Source organism: Petromyzon marinus, chromosome 79 (assembly GCF_048934315.1).
Source record: "Petromyzon marinus isolate PM22_M1 ecotype Great Lakes invasive population chromosome 79, UKy_Petmar_22M1.pri1.0, whole genome shotgun sequence".
Classification (NCBI taxonomy): domain Eukaryota; kingdom Metazoa; phylum Chordata; class Hyperoartia; order Petromyzontiformes; family Petromyzontidae; genus Petromyzon; species Petromyzon marinus.
The window spans coordinates 19,760,615-19,787,938 of record NC_133745.1 but is presented as its reverse complement, the minus strand read 5'-3'; the positions used below and the strand labels follow the sequence as shown (position 1 = coordinate 19,787,938).

The 27,324-nt window shown below is 51.4% G+C and overlaps 1 protein-coding gene across 1 annotated transcript in view; it reads right to left on the bottom strand.

Annotated features, from left to right (window-relative positions):
* Positions 1 to 27,324, bottom strand: part of LOC116937462 (cytosolic carboxypeptidase 4-like) — a 45,875-nt gene that overhangs the window by 6,057 nt on the left and 12,494 nt on the right. The window contains exons 5-10 of the mRNA XM_076056971.1: positions 25,883 to 25,966; positions 25,442 to 25,543; positions 24,465 to 24,613; positions 16,984 to 17,071; positions 13,885 to 14,029; positions 10,836 to 10,983 (exon numbers count right to left, since the gene is read on the bottom strand). Of these exons, the coding sequence (XP_075913086.1) occupies positions 10,836 to 10,983; positions 13,885 to 14,029; positions 16,984 to 17,071; positions 24,465 to 24,613; positions 25,442 to 25,543; positions 25,883 to 25,966 (716 nt within the window). The remainder of the gene's footprint in view (positions 1 to 10,835; positions 10,984 to 13,884; positions 14,030 to 16,983; positions 17,072 to 24,464; positions 24,614 to 25,441; positions 25,544 to 25,882; positions 25,967 to 27,324) is intronic.

Below are 27,324 nucleotides of genomic sequence, written 5' to 3'. Positions count from 1 at the left end.
ACATGTGGAGTGAGACACACAGTGGGTACGTGTGGAGTGAGATACACAGTGGGTACATGTGGAGTGAGATACACAGTGGGTACGTGTGGAGTGAGATACACAGTGGGTACGTGTGGAGTGAGATACACAGTGAGTACGTGTGGAGTGAGACACACAGTGGGTACGTGTGGAGTGAGATACACAGTGGGTACGTGTGGAGTGAGACACACAGTGGGTACGTGTGGAGTGAGATACACAGTGGGTACGTGTGGAGTGAGATACACACACAGTGGGTACGTGTGGAGTGAGATACTCACACAGTGGGTACGTGTGGAGTGAGACACACAGTGGGTACGTGTGGAGTGAGACACACAGTGGGTACGTGTGGAGTGAGATACACAGTGGGTACGTGTGGAGTGAGACACACAGTGGGTACGTGTGGAGTGAGATACACACACAGCGGGTACGTGTGGAGTGAGATACACACACAGTGGGTACGTGTGGAGTGAGATACACAGTGGGTACGTGTGGAGTGAGATACACAGTGGGTACGTGTGGAGTGAGATACACAGTGGGTACGTGTGGAGTGAGATACACAGTGGGTACGTGTGGAGTGAGATACACAGTGGGTACGTGTGGAGTGAGATACACACAGTGGGTACGTGTGGAGTGAGATACACAGTGGGTACGTGTGGAGTGAGATACACAGTGGGTACGTGTGGAGTGAGATACACAGTGGGTACGTGTGGAGTGAGATACACAGTGGGTACGTGTGGAGTGAGATACACAGTGGGTACGTGTGGAGTGAGACACACACAGTGGGTACGTGTGGAGTGAGATACACAGTGGGTACGTGTGGAGTGAGATACACAGTGGGTACGTGTGGAGTGAGATACACAGTGGGTACGTGTGGAGTGAGATACACAGTGGGTACGTGTGGAGTGAGATACACAGTGGGTACGTGTGGAGTGAGACACACAGTGGGTACGTGTGGAGTGAGATACACAGTGGGTACGTGTGGAGTGAGATACACAGTGGGTACGTGTGGAGTGAGATACACAGTGGGTACGTGTGGAGTGAGATACACACACAGTGAGTACGTGTGGAGTGAGATACACAGTGGGTACGTGTGGAGTGAGATACACAGTGAGTACGTGTGGAGTGAGATACACAGTGGGTACGTGTGGAGTGAGATACACACACAGTGGGTACGTGTGGAGTGAGATACACAGTGGGTACGTGTGGAGTGAGATACACAGTGGGTACGTGTGGAGTGAGATACACAGTGGGTACGTGTGGAGTGAGATACACACACAGTGGGTACGTGTGGAGTGAGATACACAGTGGGTACGTGTGGAGTGAGATACACAGTGGGTACGTGTGGAGTGAGACACACAGTGGGTACGTGTGGAGTGAGATACACAGTGGGTACGTGTGGAGTGAGATACACACACAGTGGGTACGTGTGGAGTGAGATACACAGTGGGTACGTGTGGAGTGAGATACACACACAGTGGGTACGTGTAGAGTGAGATACACACACAGTGGGTACGTGTGGAGTGAGATACACACACAGTGGGTACGTGTGGAGTGAGATACACAGTGGGTACGTGTGGAGTGAGATACACACACAGTGGGTACGTGTGGAGTGAGGTACACACACAGTGGGTACGTGTGGAGTGAGATACACAGTGGGTACGTGTGGAGTGAGGTACACACACAGTGGGTACGTGTGGAGTGAGATACACAGTGGGTACGTGTGGAGTGAGATACACACACAGTGAGTACGTGTGGAGTGAGATACACACACAGTGGGTACGTGTGGAGTGAGATACACACACAGTGGGTACGTGTGGAGTGAGGTACACAGTGGGTACGTGTAGAGTGAGATACACAGTGGGTACGTGTGGAGTGAGATACACAGTGGGCACGTGTGGAGTGAGATACACAGTGGGTACGTGTGGAGTGAGATACACACACAGTGGGTACGTGTGGAGTGAGATACTCACACAGTGGGTACGTGTGGAGTGAGACACACAGTGGGTACGTGTGGAGTGAGACACACAGTGGGTACGTGTGGAGTGAGATACACAGTGGGTACGTGTGGAGTGAGACACACAGTGGGTACGTGTGGAGTGAGATACACACACAGCGGGTACGTGTGGAGTGAGATACACACACAGTGGGTACGTGTGGAGTGAGATACACAGTGGGTACGTGTGGAGTGAGATACACAGTGGGTACGTGTGGAGTGAGATACACAGTGGGTACGTGTGGAGTGAGATACACAGTGGGTACGTGTGGAGTGAGATACACAGTGGGTACGTGTGGAGTGAGACACACAGTGGGTACGTGTGGAGTGAGATACACAGTGGGTACGTGTGGAGTGAGATACACAGTGAGTACGTGTGGAGTGAGATACACAGTGGGTACGTGTGGAGTGAGATACACAGTGGGTACGTGTGGAGTGAGACACACAGTGGGTACGTGTGGAGTGAGATACACAGTGGGTACGTGTGGAGTGAGATACACAGTGGGTACGTGTGGAGTGAGATACACAGTGGGTACGTGTGGAGTGAGATACACAGTGGGTACGTGTGGAGTGAGATACACAGTGGGTACGTGTGGAGTGAGACACACAGTGGGTACGTGTGGAGTGAGATACACAGTGGGTACGTGTGGAGTGAGATACACAGTGGGTACGTGTGGAGTGAGATACACAGTGGGTACGTGTGGAGTGAGATACACAGTGGGTACGTGTGGAGTGAGATACACACACAGTGAGTACGTGTGGAGTGAGATACACAGTGGGTACGTGTGGAGTGAGATACACAGTGAGTACGTGTGGAGTGAGATATACAGTGGGTACGTGTGGAGTGAGATACACACACAGTGGGTACGTGTGGAGTGAGATACACAGTGGGTACGTGTGGAGTGAGATACACAGTGGGTACGTGTGGAGTGAGATACACAGTGGGTACGTGTGGAGTGAGATACACACACAGTGGGTACGTGTGGAGTGAGATACACAGTGGGTACGTGTGGAGTGAGATACACAGTGGGTACGTGTGGAGAGAGACACACAGTGGGTACGTGTGGAGTGAGATACACAGTGGGTACGTGTGGAGTGAGATACACACACAGTGGGTACGTGTGGAGTGAGATACACAGTGGGTACGTGTGGAGTGAGATACACACACAGTGGGTACGTGTGGAGTGAGACACACAGTGGGTACGTGTGGAGTGAGACACACAGTGGGTACGTGTGGAGTGAGATACACACACAGTGGGTACGTGTGGAGTGAGACACACAGTGGGTACGTGTGGAGTGAGATACACAGTGGGTACGTGTGGAGTGAGATACACAGTGGGTACGTGTGGAGTGAGATACACAGTGGGTACGTGTGGAGTGAGATACACAGTGAGTACGTGTGGAGTGAGATACACAGTGGGTACGTGTGGAGTGAGATACACAGTGGGTACGTGTGGAGTGAGACACACAGTGGGTACGTGTGGAGTGAGATACACAGTGGGTACGTGTGGAGTGAGATACACAGTGGGTACGTGTGGAGTGAGATACACAGTGGGTACGTGTGGAGTGAGATACACAGTGGGTACGTGTGGAGTGAGACACACAGTGGGTACGTGTGGAGTGAGATACACAGTGGGTACGTGTGGAGTGAGATACACAGTGGGTACGTGTGGAGTGAGATACACAGTGGGTACGTGTGGAGTGAGATACACAGTGGGTACGTGTGGAGTGAGATACACACACAGTGGGTACGTGTGGAGTGAGATACACAGTGGGTACGTGTGGAGTGAGATACACAGTGGGTACGTGTGGAGTGAGATACACAGTGGGTACGTGTGGAGTGAGATACACACACAGTGGGTACGTGTGGAGTGAGATACACAGTGGGTACGTGTGGAGTGAGATACACAGTGGGTACGTGTGGAGTGAGACACACAGTGGGTACGTGTGGAGTGAGATACACAGTGGGTACGTGTGGAGTGAGATACACACACAGTGGGTACGTGTGGAGTGAGATACACAGTGGGTACGTGTGGAGTGAGATACACACACAGTGGGTACGTGTGGAGTGAGACACACAGTGGGTACGTGTGGAGTGAGATACACAGTGGTACGTGTGGAGTGAGATACACAGTGGGTAAGTGTGGAGTGAGATACACAGTGGGTACGTGTGGAGTGAGACACACAGTGGGTACGTGTGGAGTGAGATACACAGTGGGTACGTGTGGAGTGAGATACACAGTGGGTACGTGTGGAGTGAGACACACAGTGGGTACGTGTGGAGTGAGATACACAGTGGGTACGTGTGGAGTGAGATACACAGTGGGTACGTGTGGAGTGAGATACACACACAGTGGGTACGTGTGGAGTGAGATACACACACAGTGGGTACGTGTAGAGTGAGATACACACACAGTGGGTACGTGTGGAGTGAGATACACACACAGTGGGTACGTGTGGAGTGAGATACACAGTGGGTACGTGTGGAGTGAGATACACACACAGTGGGTACGTGTGGAGTGAGGTACACACACAGTGGGTACGTGTGGAGTGAGATACACAGTGGGTACGTGTGGAGTGAGGTACACACACAGTGGGTACGTGTGGAGTGAGATACACAGTGGGTACGTGTGGAGTGAGATACACACACAGTGAGTACGTGTGGAGTGAGATACACACACAGTGGGTACGTGTGGAGTGAGATACACACACAGTGGGTACGTGTGGAGTGAGGTACACAGTGGGTACGTGTAGAGTGAGATACACAGTGGGTACGTGTGGAGTGAGATACACAGTGGGCACGTGTGGAGTGAGATACACAGTGGGTACGTGTGGAGTGAGATACACACACAGTGGGTACGTGTGGAGTGAGATACTCACACAGTGGGTACGTGTGGAGTGAGACACACAGTGGGTACGTGTGGAGTGAGACACACAGTGGGTACGTGTGGAGTGAGATACACAGTGGGTACGTGTGGAGTGAGACACACAGTGGGTACGTGTGGAGTGAGATACACACACAGCGGGTACGTGTGGAGTGAGATACACACACAGTGGGTACGTGTGGAGTGAGATACACAGTGGGTACGTGTGGAGTGAGATACACAGTGGGTACGTGTGGAGTGAGATACACAGTGGGTACGTGTGGAGTGAGATACACAGTGGGTACGTGTGGAGTGAGATACACAGTGGGTACGTGTGGAGTGAGACACACAGTGGGTACGTGTGGAGTGAGATACACAGTGGGTACGTGTGGAGTGAGATACACAGTGAGTACGTGTGGAGTGAGATACACAGTGGGTACGTGTGGAGTGAGATACACAGTGGGTACGTGTGGAGTGAGACACACAGTGGGTACGTGTGGAGTGAGATACACAGTGGGTACGTGTGGAGTGAGATACACAGTGGGTACGTGTGGAGTGAGATACACAGTGGGTACGTGTGGAGTGAGATACACAGTGGGTACGTGTGGAGTGAGATACACAGTGGGTACGTGTGGAGTGAGACACACAGTGGGTACGTGTGGAGTGAGATACACAGTGGGTACGTGTGGAGTGAGATACACAGTGGGTACGTGTGGAGTGAGATACACAGTGGGTACGTGTGGAGTGAGATACACAGTGGGTACGTGTGGCGTGAGATACACACACAGTGAGTACGTGTGGAGTGAGATACACAGTGGGTACGTGTGGAGTGAGATACACAGTGAGTACGTGTGGAGTGAGATATACAGTGGGTACGTGTGGAGTGAGATACACACACAGTGGGTACGTGTGGAGTGAGATACACAGTGGGTACGTGTGGAGTGAGATACACAGTGGGTACGTGTGGAGTGAGATACACAGTGGGTACGTGTGGAGTGAGATACACACACAGTGGGTACGTGTGGAGTGAGATACACAGTGGGTACGTGTGGAGTGAGATACACAGTGGGTACGTGTGGAGAGAGACACACAGTGGGTACGTGTGGAGTGAGATACACAGTGGGTACGTGTGGAGTGAGATACACACACAGTGGGTACGTGTGGAGTGAGATACACAGTGGGTACGTGTGGAGTGAGATACACACACAGTGGGTACGTGTGGAGTGAGACACACAGTGGGTACGTGTGGAGTGAGACACACAGTGGGTACGTGTGGAGTGAGATACACACACAGTGGGTACGTGTGGAGTGAGACACACAGTGGGTACGTGTGGAGTGAGATACACAGTGGGTACGTGTGGAGTGAGATACACAGTGGGTACGTGTGGAGTGAGATACACAGTGGGTACGTGTGGAGTGAGATACACAGTGAGTACGTGTGGAGTGAGATACACAGTGGGTACGTGTGGAGTGAGATACACAGTGGGTACGTGTGGAGTGAGACACACAGTGGGTACGTGTGGAGTGAGATACACAGTGGGTACGTGTGGAGTGAGATACACAGTGGGTACGTGTGGAGTGAGATACACAGTGGGTACGTGTGGAGTGAGATACACAGTGGGTACGTGTGGAGTGAGACACACAGTGGGTACGTGTGGAGTGAGATACACAGTGGGTACGTGTGGAGTGAGATACACAGTGGGTACGTGTGGAGTGAGATACACAGTGGGTACGTGTGGAGTGAGATACACAGTGGGTACGTGTGGAGTGAGATACACACACAGTGAGTACGTGTGGAGTGAGATACACAGTGGGTACGTGTGGAGTGAGATACACAGTGAGTACGTGTGGAGTGAGATATACAGTGGGTACGTGTGGAGTGAGATACACACACAGTGGGTACGTGTGGAGTGAGATACACAGTGGGTACGTGTGGAGTGAGATACACAGTGGGTACGTGTGGAGTGAGATACACAGTGGGTACGTGTGGAGTGAGATACACACACAGTGGGTACGTGTGGAGTGAGATACACAGTGGGTATGTGTGGAGTGAGATACACAGTGGGTACGTGTGGAGTGAGACACACAGTGGGTACGTGTGGAGTGAGATACACAGTGGGTACGTGTGGAGTGAGATACACACACAGTGGGTACGTGTGGAGTGAGATACACAGTGGGTACGTGTGGAGTGAGATACACACACAGTGGGTACGTGTGGAGTGAGACACACAGTGGGTACGTGTGGAGTGAGACACACAGTGGGTACGTGTGGAGTGAGATACACACACAGTGGGTACATGTGGAGTGAGACACACAGTGGGTACGTGTGGAGTGAGATACACAGTGGGTACGTGTGGAGTGAGATACACAGTGGGTACGTGTGGAGTGAGATACACAGTGGGTACGTGTGGAGTGAGATACACACACAGTGGGTACGTGTGGAGTGAGATACACAGTGGGTACGTGTGGAGTGAGATACACAGTGGGTACGTGTGGAGTGAGATACACAGTGGGTACGTGTGGAGTGAGACACACAGTGGGTACGTGTGGAGTGAGATACACAGTGGGTACGTGTGGAGTGAGATACACAGTGGGTACGTGTGGAGTGAGACACACAGTGGGTACGTGTGGAGTGAGATACACAGTGGGTACGTGTGGAGTGAGATACACAGTGGGTACGTGTGGAGTGAGATACACACACAGTGGGTACGTGTGGAGTGAGATACACACACAGTGGGTACGTGTGGAGTGAGATACACACACAGTGGGTACGTGTAGAGTGAGATACACACACAGTGGGTACGTGTGGAGTGAGATACACACACAGTGGGTACGTGTGGAGTGAGATACACAGTGAGTACGTGTGGAGTGAGATACACAGTGGGTACGTGTGGAGTGAGATACACAGTGGGTACGTGTGGAGTGAGACACACAGTGGGTACGTGTGGAGTGAGATACACAGTGGGTACGTGTGGAGTGAGATACACAGTGGGTACGTGTGGAGTGAGATACACAGTGGGTACGTGTGGAGTGAGATACACAGTGGGTACGTGTGAGATACACAGTGGGTACGTGTGGAGTGAGATACACAGTGGGTACGTGTGGAGTGAGATACACAGTGGGTACGTGTGGAGTGAGATACACAGTGGGTACGTGTGGAGTGAGATACACACACAGTGAGTACGTGTGGAGTGAGATACACAGTGGGTACGTGTGGAGTGAGATACACAGTGAGTACGTGTGGAGTGAGATATACAGTGGGTACGTGTGGAGTGAGATACACACACAGTGGGTACGTGTGGAGTGAGATACACAGTGGGTACGTGTGGAGTGAGATACACAGTGGGTACGTGTGGAGTGAGATACACAGTGGGTACGTGTGGAGTGAGATACACACACAGTGGGTACGTGTGGAGTGAGATACACAGTGGGTACGTGTGGAGTGAGATACACAGTGGGTACGTGTGGAGTGAGACACACAGTGGGTACGTGTGGAGTGAGATACACAGTGGGTACGTGTGGAGTGAGATACACACACAGTGGGTACGTGTGGAGTGAGATACACAGTGGGTACGTGTGGAGTGAGATACACACACAGTGGGTACGTGTGGAGTGAGACACACAGTGGGTACGTGTGGAGTGAGACACACAGTGGGTACGTGTGGAGTGAGATACACACACAGTGGGTACGTGTGGAGTGAGACACACAGTGGGTACGTGTGGAGTGAGATACACAGTGGGTACGTGTGGAGTGAGATACACAGTGGGTACGTGTGGAGTGAGATACACAGTGGGTACGTGTGGAGTGAGATACACACACAGTGGGTACGTGTGGAGTGAGATACACACACAGTGGGTACGTGTAGAGTGAGATACACACACAGTGGGTACGTGTGGAGTGAGATACACACACAGTGGGTACGTGTGGAGTGAGATACACAGTGAGTACGTGTGGAGTGAGATACACAGTGGGTACGTGTGGAGTGAGATACACAGTGGGTACGTGTGGAGTGAGACACACAGTGGGTACGTGTGGAGTGAGATACACAGTGGGTACGTGTGGAGTGAGATACACAGTGGGTACGTGTGGAGTGAGATACACAGTGGGTACGTGTGGAGTGAGATACACAGTGGGTACGTGTGGAGTGAGATACACAGTGGGTACGTGTGGAGTGAGACACACAGTGGGTACGTGTGGAGTGAGATACACAGTGGGTACGTGTGGAGTGAGATACACAGTGGGTACGTGTGGAGTGAGATACACAGTGGGTACGTGTGGAGTGAGATACACACACAGTGAGTACGTGTGGAGTGAGATACACAGTGGGTACGTGTGGAGTGAGATACACAGTGAGTACGTGTGGAGTGAGATATACAGTGGGTACGTGTGGAGTGAGATACACACACAGTGGGTACGTGTGGAGTGAGATACACAGTGGGTACGTGTGGAGTGAGATACACAGTGGGTACGTGTGGAGTGAGATACACAGTGGGTACGTGTGGAGTGAGATACACACACAGTGGGTACGTGTGGAGTGAGATACACAGTGGGTACGTGTGGAGTGAGATACACAGTGGGTACGTGTGGAGTGAGACACACAGTGGGTACGTGTGGAGTGAGATACACAGTGGGTACGTGTGGAGTGAGATACACACACAGTGGGTACGTGTGGAGTGAGATACACAGTGGGTACGTGTGGAGTGAGATACACACACAGTGGGTACGTGTGGAGTGAGACACACAGTGGGTACGTGTGGAGTGAGACACACAGTGGGTACGTGTGGAGTGAGATACACACACAGTGGGTACGTGTGGAGTGAGACACACAGTGGGTACGTGTGGAGTGAGATACACAGTGGGTACGTGTGGAGTGAGATACACAGTGGGTACGTGTGGAGTGAGATACACAGTGGGTACGTGTGGAGTGAGATACACACACAGTGGGTACGTGTGGAGTGAGATACACAGTGGGTACGTGTGGAGTGAGATACACAGTGGGTACGTGTGGAGTGAGATACACAGTGGGTACGTGTGGAGTGAGACACACAGTGGGTACGTGTGGAGTGAGATACACAGTGGGTACGTGTGGAGTGAGATACACAGTGGGTACGTGTGGAGTGAGATACACACACAGTGGGTACGTGTGGAGTGAGATACACACACAGTGGGTACGTGTGGAGTGAGATACACACACAGTGGGTACGTGTAGAGTGAGATACACACACAGTGGGTACGTGTGGAGTGAGATACACACACAGTGGGTACGTGTGGAGTGAGATACACAGTGGGTACGTGTGGAGTGAGATACACACACAGTGGGTACGTGTGGAGTGAGGTACACACACAGTGGGTACGTGTGGAGTGAGATACACAGTGGGTACGTGTGGAGTGAGGTACACACACAGTGGGTACGTGTGGAGTGAGATACACAGTGGGTACGTGTGGAGTGAGATACACACACAGTGAGTACGTGTGGAGTGAGATACACACACAGTGGGTACGTGTGGAGTGAGATACACACACAGTGGGTACGTGTGGAGTGAGGTACACACACAGTGGGTACGTGTGGAGTGAGATACACAGTGGGTACGTGTGGAGTGAGATACACACACAGTGAGTACGTGTGGAGTGAGATACACACACAGTGAGTACGTGTGGAGTGAGATACACACACAGTGGGTACGTGTGGAGTGAGATACACACACAGTGGGTACGTGTGGAGTGAGATACACACACAGTGGGTACGTGTGGAGTGAGATACACACACAGTGGGTACGTGTGGAGTGAGATACACACACAGTGGGTACGTGTGGAGTGAGATAAACACACAAACTCACACAGACACACAAACACACAGACTCACACAGACGCATAAACACACAGACTCACACAGATTGACACAGATGGAGTGTGTCCCCGTGTGTCCCCGTGTGTCCCCGTGTGTCCCCGCGTGTCTCACTCAGAGACTGGAGGTCTCTCTGTGAGGTTGGCGCTGCGGTGATGGTGAGGATGGGACAGCTGTTGCCCCCTGCGGTTAGACACAGCATGTCTCTCTGCACGAACACCGAGCTTCGGTCGCACGCAGACAGCATGGACTCCAGGTCCACCTGCAAAGACAAAACCACACTCACCACACCAGCCACACTCACCACACTCACCACACTCACCACACCAGCCACACTCACCACACTCACCACACTCACCACACCAGCCACACTCACCACACCATCCACACTCACCACACCAGCCACACTCACCACACTCACCACACTCACCACACCAGCCACACTCACCACACCAGCCACACTCACCACTCACCACACTCACCACACCAGCCACACTCACCACACTCACCACACTCACCACACCAGCCACACTCACCACACTCACCACACTCACCACACCATCCACACTCACCACACCAGCCACACTCACCACACCAGCCACACTCACCACACTCACCACACTCACCACACTCACCACACCAGCCACACTCACCACTCACCACACTCACCACACCAGCCACACTCACCACACTCACCACACTCACCACACCAGCCACACTCACCACACTCACCACACTCACCACACCAGCCACACTCACCACACTCACCACACCAGCCACACTCACCACACTCACCACACTCACCACACCAGCCACACTCACCACACCAGCCACACTCACCACACTCACCACACTCACCACACCAGCCACACTCACCACACCAACCACACTCACCACACCAGCCACACTCACCACACTCACCACACTCACCACACTCACCACACCAACCACACTCACCACACCAGCCACACTCACCACACTCACCACACTCACCACACCAGCCACACTCACCACACCAGCCACACTCACCACACCAGCCACACTCACCACACTCACCACACTCACCACACCAGCCACACTCACCACACCAGCCACACTCACCACACCAGCCACACTCACCACACTCACCACACTCACCACACCAACCACACTCACTACACTCACCACACTCACCACACCAGCCACACTCACCACATCAACCACACTCACCACACCAGCCACACTCACCACTCACCACACTCACCACACTCACCACACTCACCACACCAGCCACACTCACCACTCACCACACTCACCACACCAACCACACTCACCACACCAGCCACACTCACCACTCACCACACTCACCACACCAACCACACTCACCACATCAACCACACTCACCACACCAGCCACACTCACCACACCAGCCACACTCACCACACCAGCCACACTCACCACACCAGCCACACTCACCACACCAGCCACACTCACCACACCAGCCACACTCACCACATCAACCACACTCACCACACCAACCACACTCACCACACTCACCACACTCACCACACTCACCACATCAACCACACCAGCCACACTCACCACACCAACCACACTCACCACACTCACCACACTCACCACACCAGCCACACTCACCACACTCACCACACCAGCCACACTCACCACACTCACCACACCAGCCACACTCACCACACTCACCACACCAGCCACACTCACCACATCAACCACACTCGCCACACCAGCCACACTCACCACACTCACCACACCGACCACACTCGCCACATTCACCACACTCACCACACCGACCACACTCACCACACCGACCACATTCACCACACTCACCACACCGACCACAACCACCGCATGAACCACACTCACCACAATCACATGGTGAGTGGGTATACACTCACCATGAGTGAGGTGTAGGGGTAGTGGTGAGTGAGTGGTGAGTAAGTGGTGAGTGAGTGGTGAGTGAGTGGGTGGGTGTACATTCACCATGAGTGAGGTGTAGGTGTAGTGGTGAGTAAGTGGTGAGTGAGTGGTGAGTGAGTGGTGAGCGAGTGGGTGTACACTCACCATGAGTGAGGTGTAGGTGTCGTGGTAAGTGGTGAGTGAGTGGTGAGTGAGTGGGTGTACACTCACTATGAGTGAGGTGTAGGGGTAGTGGTGAGTGAGGGGTGAGTAAGTGGTGAGTGAGTGGTGAGCGAGTGGGTGTACACTCACCATGAGTGAGGTGTAGGTGTAGCGGTGAGTAAGTGGTGAGTGAGTGGTGAGTGAGTGGTGAGCGAGTGGGTGTACACTCACCATGAGTGAGGTGTAGGTGTGTAGTGGTGAGTAAGTGGTGAGTGGGTGGTGAGTGAGTGGGTGTACACTCACCATGAGTGAGGTGTAGGTGTGTAGTGGTGAGTAAGTGGTGAGTGAGTGGTGAGCGAGTGGGTGTACACTCACCATGAGTGAGGTGTAGGTGTGTAGTGGTGAGTAAGTGGTGAGTAAGTGGTGAGTGAATGGTGAGTGAGTGGTGAGCGAGTGGGTGTACACTCACCATGAGTGAGGTGTAGGTGTAGTGGTGAGTAAGTGGTGAGTGAGTGGTGAGTGAGTGGTGAGCGAGTGGGTGTACACTCACCATGAGTGAGGTGTAGGTGTGTAGTGGTGAGTAAGTGGTGAGTGAGTGGTGAGTGAGTGGTGAGCGAGTGGGTGTACACTCACCATGAGTGAGGTGTAGGTGTAGTGGTAAGTGGTGAGTGAGTGGTGAGCGAGTGGGTGTACACTCACCATGAGTGAGGTGTAGTGCTAAGTGGTGAGTAAGTGGTGAGTGAGTGGTGAGCGAGTGGTGAGCGAGTGGGTGTACACTCACCATGAGTGAGGTGTAGGTGTAGTGGTGAGTGAGTGGTGAGCGAGTGGGTGTACACTCACCATGAGTGAGGTGTAGGTGTAGTGGTGAGTGAGTGGTGAGCGAGTGGGTGTACACTCACCATGAGTGAGGTGTAGGTGTAGTGGTGAGTGAGTGGTGAGCGAGTGGGTGTACACTCACCATGAGTGAGGTGTAGGTGTAGTGGTAAGTGGTGAGTGAGTGGTGAGCGAGTGGGTGTACACTCACCATGAGTGAGGTGTAGGTGTAGTGGTAAGTGGTGAGTGAGTGGTGAGCGAGTGGGTGTACACTCACCATGAGTGAGGTGTAGGTGTAGGGGTAGTGGTGAGCGAGGTAGCAGACGTCCCCACTGTGTGGGAAGGTGAGGGTGAGCACGAGTGAGTAGTAGGATTTACCCCTCACCCCTCCCGTCACTCGACTGGGTCGCCTGTAGCTGTTCCTGCATCCCACACGCGCACAGACAAAGGTCCCCCATGTAGCCTCAGCAAGACTGTCGGGGCAAGTGCTGTTAGCGGGTGCCTATGGAGGCTGGAAGGGCACAGGAGGAGGGGGTGGGTGGCCAGCACCACGCCCGGCCGCCTTTGTCTCCCCAGTGCTGGCGATGTTCACTACACACCGCACTGGGGTAGTCAATTTAGGCTGAGTCGACCTAGGGGAGGCCCAGGACCCGGTTTAGATCATCTTCACCGGTGTTGGCCATGAGCGGGAATCGAACTCCGGTCGCCGGGTTCGTAGTGCAGTGTGGAACCGCTACACTACCGCTCCACACTGTTCCTGCATCCCACACACGCACAGACAAAGGTCCCCCGTGTAGCCTCAAGTGCTGTTCGTGAGTGGACACAGCAGCACCTATGAAGGCCGACACCACGCCCGGCCGCCTTTGTCTCCCCAGTGATGGCGATGTTCACTACACCGCTAAACCAGCTACTCAATTGAGTCCGAGTCGACATAGGGGAGGCCCAGGACCGGTTCAGAGACTAATCAGTCTCGGTGATGTCGACCATCAGTGGGAATCGGACTTGTACTGTGTGTGTACTGTGAGTACTGTGAGTGTACTGTGTGTGTACTGTGTGTGTGTACTGTGTGAGTACTGTGTGTGTACTGTGTGAGTACTGTGTGTGTACTGTGTGAGTACTGTGTGTGTATTGTGTGTGTACTGTGAGTACTGTGTGTGTGCTGTGAGTACTGTGCTTGTGTGAGTACTGTGAGTGTACTGTGTGTAATGTGTGTACTGTGAGTCCTGTGTGAGTACTGTGTGTGTACTGTGTGAGTACTGTGAGTACTGTGTGTCTGTGTACTGTGTGTGTACTGGGTGAGTACTGTGTGTGTACTGTGTGTGTACTGTGTGAGTACTGTGTGTGTATTGTGTGTGTGAGTACTGTGTGTGTACTGTGTGTGTACTGTGAGTACTGTGAGTGTACTGTGTGTGTACTGTGTGTGTGTACTGTGTGAGTACTGTGTGTGTACTGTGTGTGTACTGTGAGTACTGTGTGTGTACTGAGTGTGTGTACTGTGTGAGTACTGTGTGTGTACTGTGTGTGTACTGTGAGTACTGTGAGTGTACTGTGTGTGTACTGTGTGTGTGTACTGTGAGTACTGTGTGTGTACTGTGTGTGTACTGTGAGTACTGTGAGTGTACTGTGTGTGTACTGTGTGTGTGTACTGTGTCAGTACTGTGTGTGTACTGTGTGTGTACTGTGAGTGTACTGTGTGTGTACTGTGAGTACTGTGTGTGTACTGTGAGTACTGTGCTTGTGTGAATACTGTGAGTGTACTGTGTGTAATGTGTGCACTGTGAGCCCTGTGTGAGTACTGTTTGTACTGTGTGTGTACTGTGTGAGTACTGTGAGTACTGTGTGTCTGTGTACTGTGTGTGTACTGGGTGAGTACTGTGTGTGTACTGTGTGTGTACTGTGTGTGTATTGTGTGTGTGTGAGTACTGTGTGTGTGTACTGTGTGTGTGTGTTTACTGTGTGTGTGAGTACTGTGTGAGTACTGTGTGAGTACTGTGTGTGTACTGTGTACTGTGTGTGAGTACTGTGTGAGTACTTTGTGTACTGTGTGTGTACTGTGTGAGTACTGTGTACTGTGAGTACTGTACGAGTACTGCGTGTGTGTACTGTGTGTGTGTGAGTACTGTGAGTGTACTGTGTGTGTACTGTGTGTGTGTACTGTGTGAGTACTGTGTGTGTACTGTGTGAGTACTGTGTGTGTACTGTGTGAGTACTGTGTGTGTATTGTGTGTGTACTGTGACCACTGTGTGTGTGCTGTGAGTACTGTGCTTGTGTGAGTACTGTGAGTGTACTGTGTGTAATGTGTGTACTGTGAGCCCTGTGTGAGTACTGTGTGTACTGTGTGTACTGTGTGAGTACTGTGAGTACTGTGTGTCTGTGTACTGTGTGTGTACTGGGTGAGTACTGTGTGTGTACTGTGTGTGTACTGTGTGAGTACTGTGTGTGTATTGTGTGCGTGAGTACTGTTTGTGTGTACTGTGTGTGTGAGTACTGTATGAGTACTGTGTGTGTACTGTGAGTGTACTGTGAGTACTGTAAGTGTACTGTGTGTGTGTACTGTGTGAGTACTGTGTGTGTACTGTGTGTGTACTGGGAGTACTGTGAGTGTACTGTGTGTGTACTGTGTGTGTGTACTGTGAGTACTGTGTGTGTACTGTGTGTGTACTGTGAGTACTGTGAGTGTACTGTGTGTGTACTGTGTGTGTGTACTGTGTGAGTACTGTGTGTGTACTGTGTGTGTACTGTGAGTACTGTGTGTGTACTGTGAGTACTGTGCTTGTGTGAATACTGTGAGTGTACTGTGTGTAATGTGTGTACTGTGAGCCCTGTGTGAGTACTGTGTGTACTGTGTGTGTACTGTGTGAGTACTGTGAGTACTGTGTGTCTGTGTACTGTGTGTGTACTGGGTGAGTACTGTGTGTGTACTGTGTGTGTACTGTGTGAGTACTGTGTGTGTATTGTGTGTGTGTGAGTACTGTGTGTGTGTACTGTGTGTGTGTTTACTGTGTGTGTGAGTACTGTGTGAGTACTGTGTGTGTACTGTGTGTGAGTACTGTGTGAGTACTTTGTGTACTGTGTGTGTACTGTGTGAGTACTGTGTACTGTGAGTACTGCACGAGTACTGCGTGTGTGTACTGTGTGTGTGTGAGTACTGTGTGAGTACTGTGTGAGTACTGTGTACTGTGTGAGTACTGTGTACTGTGTTAGTACTGTCTGAGTACTGTGTTAGTACTGTGTGAGTACTGTGTACTGTGTTAGTACTGTGTGAGTACTGTGTGAGTACTGTGTTAGTACTGTGTTAGTACTGTGTGAGTACTGTGTACTGTGTTAGCACTGTGTGAGTACTGTGTGAGTACTGTGTGAGTACTGTGCCAGTACTTGTAGTAGCAAACGTCGGTTCCAGCACGGACCCAGTACGGCCTCCCCTCCAGAGCCTCGCGTACTGAGTAGAGTACAGGCTGCATGCCTGTAGTACACACACACAGTACACACACACAGCACACACACACAGTACACACACAGTACACACACAGTACACACACAGTACACACACACAGTATACACACACAGTACACACACTCAGTACACACACACAATACACACACACAGTACACACACACAGCACACACACACAGTACACACACACAATACACACACAGCACACACACACAGTACACACAATCAGTACACACACACAGTACACACACACAGTACACACACACAGTACACACACACAGTACACACACAGTACACACACACAGTATACACACACAGTACACACACTCAGTACACACACACAATACACACACACAGTACACACACACAGCACACACACACAGTACACACACAGAGTACACACACACAGCACACACACACAATAAGTACACACACACAGTACACACACACAGTACACACACACAGTACACACACACACACAGTACACACACAGTACACACACAGTACACACACACACAGGACACACACACAGTACACACACAGAACACACACACAGTACACACAATCAGTACACACACACTCAGTACACACACACAGTACACACACACAGTACACACACAGTACACACACACAGTACACACAATAAGTACACACACACAGCACACACACACAGCACACAAACACAGCACACACACAGTACACACACACAGTACACACACACAGTACACACACATTACACACACACAGTATACACACACAGTACACACAGACAGTACACACACAGTACACACACAGTACACACACACACAGTACACACACAGTACACACACAGCACACACACACAGTACACACACACAGCACACACAGTACACACACACAGTACTCACACAGTACTCACACAGTACACACACACAGTACACACACACAGTACACACACAGTACACTCACACAGTACACACACAGTACACACACACAGTACACACACAGTACACACACACAGTACACACACAGTACACACACAGCACACACACAGCACACACACACAGCACACACACACAGCACACACACACAGCACACACACAGCACACACACAGCATACACACACAGCACACACACACAGTACACACACAGTACACACACAGTACACACACAGTATATACACACAGTACACACACACAGTACACACACACAGCACACACACAGTACACACACACAGTACACACACACACAGTACACACACAGTACACACACAGTACACACACACAGCACACACACAGTACACACACACAGCACACACACACAGTACACACACACACACAGTACACACACAGTACACACACAGTACACACACACAGCACACACACACAGTACACACAATCAGTACACACACACACACAGTACACACACAGTACACACACACAGCACAAACACACAGTACACACAATCAGTACACACACACTCAGTACACACACACACAGTACACCCACACAGTACACACACAGTACACACACACAGTACACACACAGTACACACACACACACAGTACACACACAGTACACACACAGCACACACACACAGTACACACACACAGCACACACACACAGCACACACACATAGTACTCACACAGTACTCACACAGCACACACACACAGCACACACACACAGTACACACACAGTACACACACACAGTATACACACACAGTACACACACTCAGTACACACACACAATACACACACACAGTACACACACACAGCACACACACACAGTACACACACACAATACACACACAGCACACACACACAGCACACACACACAGTACACACACACAGTACACACACACAGTACACACACACAGTACACACACACAGTACACACACAGTACACACACAGTACACACACACAGTATACACACACAGTACACACACTCAGTACACACACACACAATACACACACACAGTACACACACACAGCACACACACAGTACACACACACAGTACACACACACAGCACACACACACAGTACACACAATAAGTACACACACACAGTACACACACACAGTACACACACACAGTACACACACACACACAGTACACACACAGTACACACACACAGGACACACACAGTACACACAATCAGTACACACACACACAGTACACACACAGTACACACACAGTACACACACACAGCACACACACACAGTACACACAATCAGTACACACACACTCAGTACACACACACAGTACACACACACAGTACACACACAGTACACACACACAGTACACACAATAAGTACACACACACAGCACACACACACAGTACACACACACAGCACACACACAGTACACACACAGTACACACACACAGTACACACACACAGTACACACACATTACACACACACAGTATACACACAGTACACACAGACAGTACACACACAGTACACACACAGTACACACACACACAGTACACACACAGTACACACACAGCACACACACACAGTACACACACACAGCACACACACACAGCACACACACAGTACACACACACAGTACTCACACAGTACTCATACAGTACTCACACAGTACACACACACAGTACACACACACAGTACACACACAGTACACACACAGTACACACACACAGTACACACACAGTACACACACACAGTACACACACAGTACTCACACACAGCACACACACACAGTACACACAATAAGTACACACACACAGTACACACACACAGTACACACACACAGTACACACACACACACAGTACACACACAGTACACACACACAGGACACACACAGTACACACAATCAGTACACACACACACAGTACACACACAGTACACACACAGTACACACACACAGCACACACACACAGTACACACAATCAGTACACACACACTCAGTACACACACACAGTACACACACACAGTACACACACAGTACACACACACAGTACACACAATAAGTACACACACACAGCACACACACACAGTACACACACACAGCACACACACAGTACACACACACAGTACACACACACAGTACACACACATTACACACACACAGTATACACACACAGTACACACAGACAGTACACACACAGTACACACACAGTACACACACACACAGTACACACACAGTACACACACAGCACACACACACAGTACACACACACAGCACACACACACAGCACACACACAGTACACACACACAGTACTCATACAGTACTCACACAGTACACACACACAGTACACACACAGTACACACACAGTACACACACAGTACACACACACAGTACACACACAGTACACACACACAGTACACACACAGTACACACACAGCACACACACAGCACACACACACAGCACACACACACAGCACACACACACAGCACACACACACAGCACACACACAGCATACACACACAGCACACACACACAGTACACACACAGTACACACACAGTACACACACAGTATATACACACAGTACACACACACAGTACACACACACAGCACACACACAGTAGACACACACAGTACACACACACACAGTACACACACAGTACACACACAGTACACACACACAGCACACACACAGTACACACCCACAGCACACACACACAGTACACACACACACACAGTACACACACAGTACACACACAGTACACACACACAGCACACACACACAGTACACACAATCAGTACACACACACACAGTACACACACAGTACACACACAGTACACACACACAGCACAAACACACAGTACACACAATCAGTACACACACACTCAGTACACACACACAGTACACCCACACAGTACACACACAGTACACACACACAGTACACACACAGTACACACACACAGCACACACACACAGTACACACAATCAGTACACACACACAGTACGTACACACACAGTACACACGCACAGTATGTACACACAGTACACACACAGTACACACACACAGTATATACACACAGTACACACACAGTACACACACAGTACACACACACACACAGTACACACACAGTACACACACAGCACACACACACAGTACACACACACAGCACACACACACAGCACACACACACAGTACTCACACAGTACTCACACAGTACACACACACAGTACACACACACAGTACACACACAGTACACACACAGTACACTCACACAGTACACACACAGTACACACACACAGTACACACACACAGCACACACACACAGCACACACACACAGCACACACACACAGCACACACACAGCATACACACACAGCACACACGCACAGTACACACACAGTACACACACAGTACACACACACAGTCTATACACACAGTACACACACACAGTACACACACACAGTACACACACACACACAGTACACACACAGTACACACACACAGTACACACACACATAGTACACACACAGCACACACACACACAGTACACACACACAGCACACACACATTACAGACACACAGTACACACAGTGTACACACACACAGTACACACACACATTACAGACACACAGTACACACACAGTACTCACACAGACATTACTCACACAGCACACACACACACAATACACACACAGTACTCACACAGTACTCACACAGTACTCACACAGTACACACACAGTACTCACACACACAGTACACACACAGTACACACACAGTACACTCACACAGCACACACAGTCCACACACAGTACTCACACAGTACAGACAGTACTCACACAGTACACACACAGTACACTCACACAGTACTCACACAGCACACACACACAATACACACACAGTACTCACACAGTACTCACACAGTACACACACAGTACTCACACACACAGTACACACACAGTACACACACAGTACACTCACACAGCACACACACAGTACACACACAGTACTCACACAGTACACACAGTCTACACAGACATGACTCACACAGCACACATACACAGTACTCACACAGTACACTCACACAGCACACACAGTACTCACACAGCACACACAGTCCACACACAGTACTCATACAGTACAGACAGTACTCACACAGTACACACACCGTCCACACAGACATGACTCACACAGCACACACACAGTACTCACACAGTACTCACACAGTACACACAGTACACACACACGGCTCACTTCCGCACCATACACATGCAGCACTTACTATCGTACACAGTTGATGAGGTTGAGAAGGTGAGTGAGTAGGTGAGTGAGTGAGTAGGTGAGTGAGTGAGTAGGTGAGTGAGTAGGTGAGTGAGTGAGTAGGTGAGTGAGTGAGTAGGTGAGTGAGTGAGTGAGTAGGTGAGTGAGTGACTAGGTGAGTGAGTGAGTAGGTGAGTGAGTGAGTAGGTGAGTGAGTAGGTGAGTGAGTAGGTGAGTGAATAGGTGAGTGAGCGAGTAGGTGAGTGAGTAGTTGAGTGAGTAGGTGAGTGAGTGAGTAGGTGAGTGAGTAGGTGAGTGAGCGAGTAGGTGAGTGAGTGAGTATCTGAGTGAGTGAGTAGGTGAGTGAGTAGGTGAGTGAGTAGGTGAGTAAATAGGTGAGTGAGCGAGTAGGTGAGTGAGTAGGTGACTGAGTAGGTGAGTGAGTGAGTGAGTAGGTGAGTGAGTAGGTGAGTGAGCGAGTAGGTGAGTGAGTGAGTAGGTGAGTGAGTGAGTAGGTGAGTGAGTGAGTAGGTGAGTGAGTAAGTGAGTGAGTAGGTGAGTAAATAGGTGAGTGAGCGAGTAGGTGAGTGAGTAGGTGAGTGAGTAGGTGAGTGAGTGAGTAGGTGAGTGAGTAGGTGAGTGAGCGAGTAGGTGAGTGAGTGAGTAGGTGAGTGAGTGAGTAGGTCGTGTGTTTTGGGTCATTGTCATGCTGGAATACCCATCCGCGACCCATTTTCAATGCCCTGGCTGAGGGAATGAGGTTCTCACCCAAGATTTGACGGTACATGGCCCCGTCCATCGTCCCTTTGATGCGGCAAAGATGTCCTGTCCCCTTAGCAGAAAAACACCGCCAAAGCATAATGTTCCCACCTCCATGTTTGACGGTGGGGATGGTGTTCTTGGGGTTATAGGCAGCATTCATCCTCCTCCAAACACGGCGAGTTGAGTTGATGCCAAAGAGCTCCATTTTGGTCTCATCTGACCACAACACTTTCACCCAGTTGTCCTCTAAATCATTCAGATGTTCATTGGCAAACTTCAGACGGGCATGTATATGTGCTTTCTTGAGCAGGGGGACCTTGCGGGCGCTGCAGGATTTCAGTCCTTCACGGCGTGGTCTGTTACCAATTGTTTTCTTGCTGACTATGGTCCCAGCTGCCTTGAGATCATTGACAAGATCCTCTCGTGTAGTTATGGGCTGATTCCTCACCGTTCTCATGATCATTGCAACTCCACGAGGTGAGATCTTGCATGGAGCCCCAGGCTGAGGGAGATTGACAGTTCTTTTGTGTTTCTTCCATTTGCGAATAATCGCACCAACTGTTGTCACCTTCTCACCAAGCTGCTTGGCAATGGTCTTGTAGCCCATTCCAGCCTTGTGTAGGTCTACAATCTTGTCCCTGACATCCTTGGAGAGCTCTTTGGTCTTGCCAATGATGGAAAATTTTGGAATCTGATTGATTTATTGCTTCTGTGGACAGGTGTCTTTTATACAGGTAACAAGCTGAGATTAGGAGCACTCCCTTTAAGAGTGTGCTCTTAATCTCAGCTCGTTACCTGTATAAAAGACACCTGGGAGCCAGAAATCTTTATGATTGAGAGGGGGTCAAATATTTATTTCCTTCATTAAAATGCAAATCAATTTATAACATTTTTGACATGCGTTTTTCTGGATTTTGTTGTTGTTATTCTGTCTCTCACTGTTCATATAAACCTACCATTAAAATTATAGACTGATCATTTCTTTGTCAGTGGGCAAAAGTACAAAATCAGCAGGGGATCAAATACTTTTTTCCCTCACTGTAAGTGAGCGAGTAGGTGAGTGAGTGAGTAGGTGAGTGAGTGAGTAGGTGAGTGAGTAGGTGAGTGAGTAGGTGAGTGAGTGAGTAGGTGAGTGAGTGAGTAGGTGAGTGAGTGAGTAGGTGAGTGAGTGAGTAGGTGAGTGAGCGAGTAGGTGAGTGAGTGAGTAGGTGAGTGAGTGAGTAGGTGAGTGAGTGAGTAGGTGAGTGACTAGGTGAGTGAGTAGGTGAGTGAGTAGGTGAGTGAGTGAGTAGGTGAGTGAGTGAGTAGGTGAGTGAGTGAGTAGGTGAGTGAGTGAGTAGGTGATTGAGTGAGTAGGTGAGTGAGTGAGTAGGTGAGTGAGTAGGTGAGTGAGTAGGTGAGTAACTAGGTGAGCGAGTAGGTGAGTGAGTAGGTGAGTGAGTAGGTGAGTGACTAGGTGAGTGAGTCTCACCGTGGTTGAACTGGCTGCTAGACTTTTCACAGTTGATGATGTTTAGCCGGTAGGCCGTGCCAGCCTCGACGTTCCCCACCTCGAAGTAGAACCACTGGTGGTGACGGTCCGAGTTGGGATCCGAGTTCAGCAGCAGGTCGTACTCGTAGCTACCACCACAACCAAAACGATCACAACAACCATACAGCTACCACCACCACTAACAACAACCGCCACAACAACCATACAGCTACCACCACCAACAACAACCGCCACAACAACCACACAGCTACCACCACCAACAACAACCGCAAAGCTACAGCTACTTCCTCAGTGACGTCATTCACCCACTATTCCACTCACCCTCCCACCCATCCTCCCACCCACCCAACATTCCACCCACTCACTCATCCTCCCACCCACCCACCCACGCACTCACCCTCCCACCCATCCTCCCACTCACCCACCCACCATTCCACCCACTCACTCACTCATCCTCCCACCCACCCACGCACTCACCCTCCCACCCACCCACCCACCTACCCACTCACCCTCCCACCCATCCTCCCACTCACCCACCCACCATCCACCCACTCACTCACTCATCCTCCCACCCACCCACCCACCCACCTACCCACGCACTCACCCTACCACCCATCCTCCCACTCACCCACCCACCCACCATTCCACCCACTCACTCACTCATCCTCCCACCCACTCACTCACTCACCCTCCCACCCACCCACCCACTTACCCACGCACGCACCCTCCCACCCATCCTCCCACTCACCCACCCACCCACCATTCCACCCACTCACTCACTCATCCTCCCACCTACCCACACACTCACCCTCCCACCCACCCACCCACCTACTCACGCACTCACCCTTCCACCCATCCTCCCACCCACCCACCCACCATTCCACCCACTCACTCACTCATCCCCCCACCCACCCACTCACCCACCGAGCCACCCACCCCCTCACCGCCCCGCTCACCTGCGGACCTGAATGGCCTTACGGAGGTTCCCACTCTCGAAGGCTGAGTAGAAAGTCAGGGGGGGGGTCCCTGTCCCCACAGCCTCCTGCGCAGAGGGGGGGCTGGGGGAGGGGGTTCACACGCAGGCAAAGGTCCCCCGTGTAGCCCACACCGGCTGCTGGAGCAAGTGCTGTTAGCGAGCGAGCAGGAACGTGTGCAGGGCGGGTAGAGGCAGCATTGCCATTGGGCGAGTGGGTGGGTGGTAGGGTGGGTGAGTGAGTGAGTGGGTGGGTGGGTGAGCGAGTGAGTGAGTGAGTGGGTAGGTGCGTGAGCGGGTGGGTGGGTGAGTGGATGCGTGGGTGAGCGAGTGTGTGGGTGAGTGAGTGAGTGTGTGGGTGGGTGAGTAGGTGCGTGCGTGAGTAAGCGAGTTGTAGGGGTGTAGACTGTTTTACTGCACTCACGTTGTACTCTCGATGTCAAACACCACTCGGTTGAGGAGTGTATCCGGATGAACGATCCGAGCGATGTCTTCAAGTACGTAGTCTCTACACGGGGATATGGGGTCACAGGGTCACTGACTGTCATTCACTCACCCAGTCACTCACTGTCACTCACCCACATACTCATTCACTAATCCACGTACCCACCCACTCACCCCCTCAACCACTCATCCACCCACTCAGTGAATAAGTGAGTGACGTAGGTAAAATAACTTATATATGAAAACAACTAAATTAAATCACGACGTTTCGGAGGCAACACAAGCTTCCGTCTTCAGGTGGAACAGTCACAGCAAAAATGCTGTATCAAGTGATACAACAATTAAATCACAAAACGTCGAAATTTAATTCAGTTGTTTTCATTTATTTTATTTTACCTATGTGACTTTACCGAAAAAAACAAAGAGTATGAATTCTTGCAGTCACGAAAGCTTCAAATCTATAAATAAGTGAGTGGTTGAGCGAGTGGCTGAGCGAGCGAGTGGCTGAGCGAGCGAGTGGCTGAGCGAGCGAGTGGCTGAGCGAGCGAGTGGCTGAGCGAGCGAGTGGCTGAGCGAGTGAGTGACTGAGCGAGTGAGTGGATGAGCGAGTGAGTGGCTGAGCGAGCGAGTGGCTGAGCGAGTGAGTGGCTGAGCGAGCGAGTGGCTGAGCGAGCGAGTGGCTGAGCAAGCGAGTGGCTGAGTGAGTGAGTGGCTGAGCGAGCGAGTGGCTGAGCGAGCGAGTGACTGAGCGAGCGAGTGGCTGAGCGAGCGAGTGACTGAGCGAGCGAGTGGCTGAGCGAGCGAGTGACTGAGCGAGCGAGTGACTGAGCGAGCGAGTGGCTGAGTGAGCGAGTGACTGAGCGAGCGAGTGACTGAGCGAGCGAGTGGCTGAGCGAGTGAGTGGCTGAGCGAGCGAGTGGCTGAGCGAGCGAGTGGCTGAGTGAGTGAGTGGCTGAGTGAGTGAGTGGCTGAGCGAGTGAGTGACTGAGCGAGCGAGTGACTGAGCGAGCGAGTGACTGAGCGAGCGAGTGACTGAGCGAGCGAGTGACTGAGCGAGCGAGTGGCTGAGCGAGCGAGTGGCTGAGCGAGCGAGTGGCTGAGTGAGCGAGTGGCTGAGTGAGCGAGTGACTGAGCGAGCGAGTGGCTGAGCGAGTGAGTGGCTGAGCGAGCGAGTGGCTGAGCGAGCGAGTGGCTGAGTGAGTGAGTGGCTGAGTGAGTGAGTGGCTGAGCGAGCGAGTGACTGAGTGAGCGAGTGACTGAGCGAGCGAGTGACTGAGCGAGCGAGTGGCTGAGCGAGTGAGTGGCTGAGCGAGCGAGTGGCTGAGCGAGCGAGTGGCTGAGTGAGTGAGTGGCTGAGTGAGTGAGTGGCTGAGCGAGTGAGTGACTGAGCGAGCGAGTGACTGAGCGAGCGAGTGACTGAGC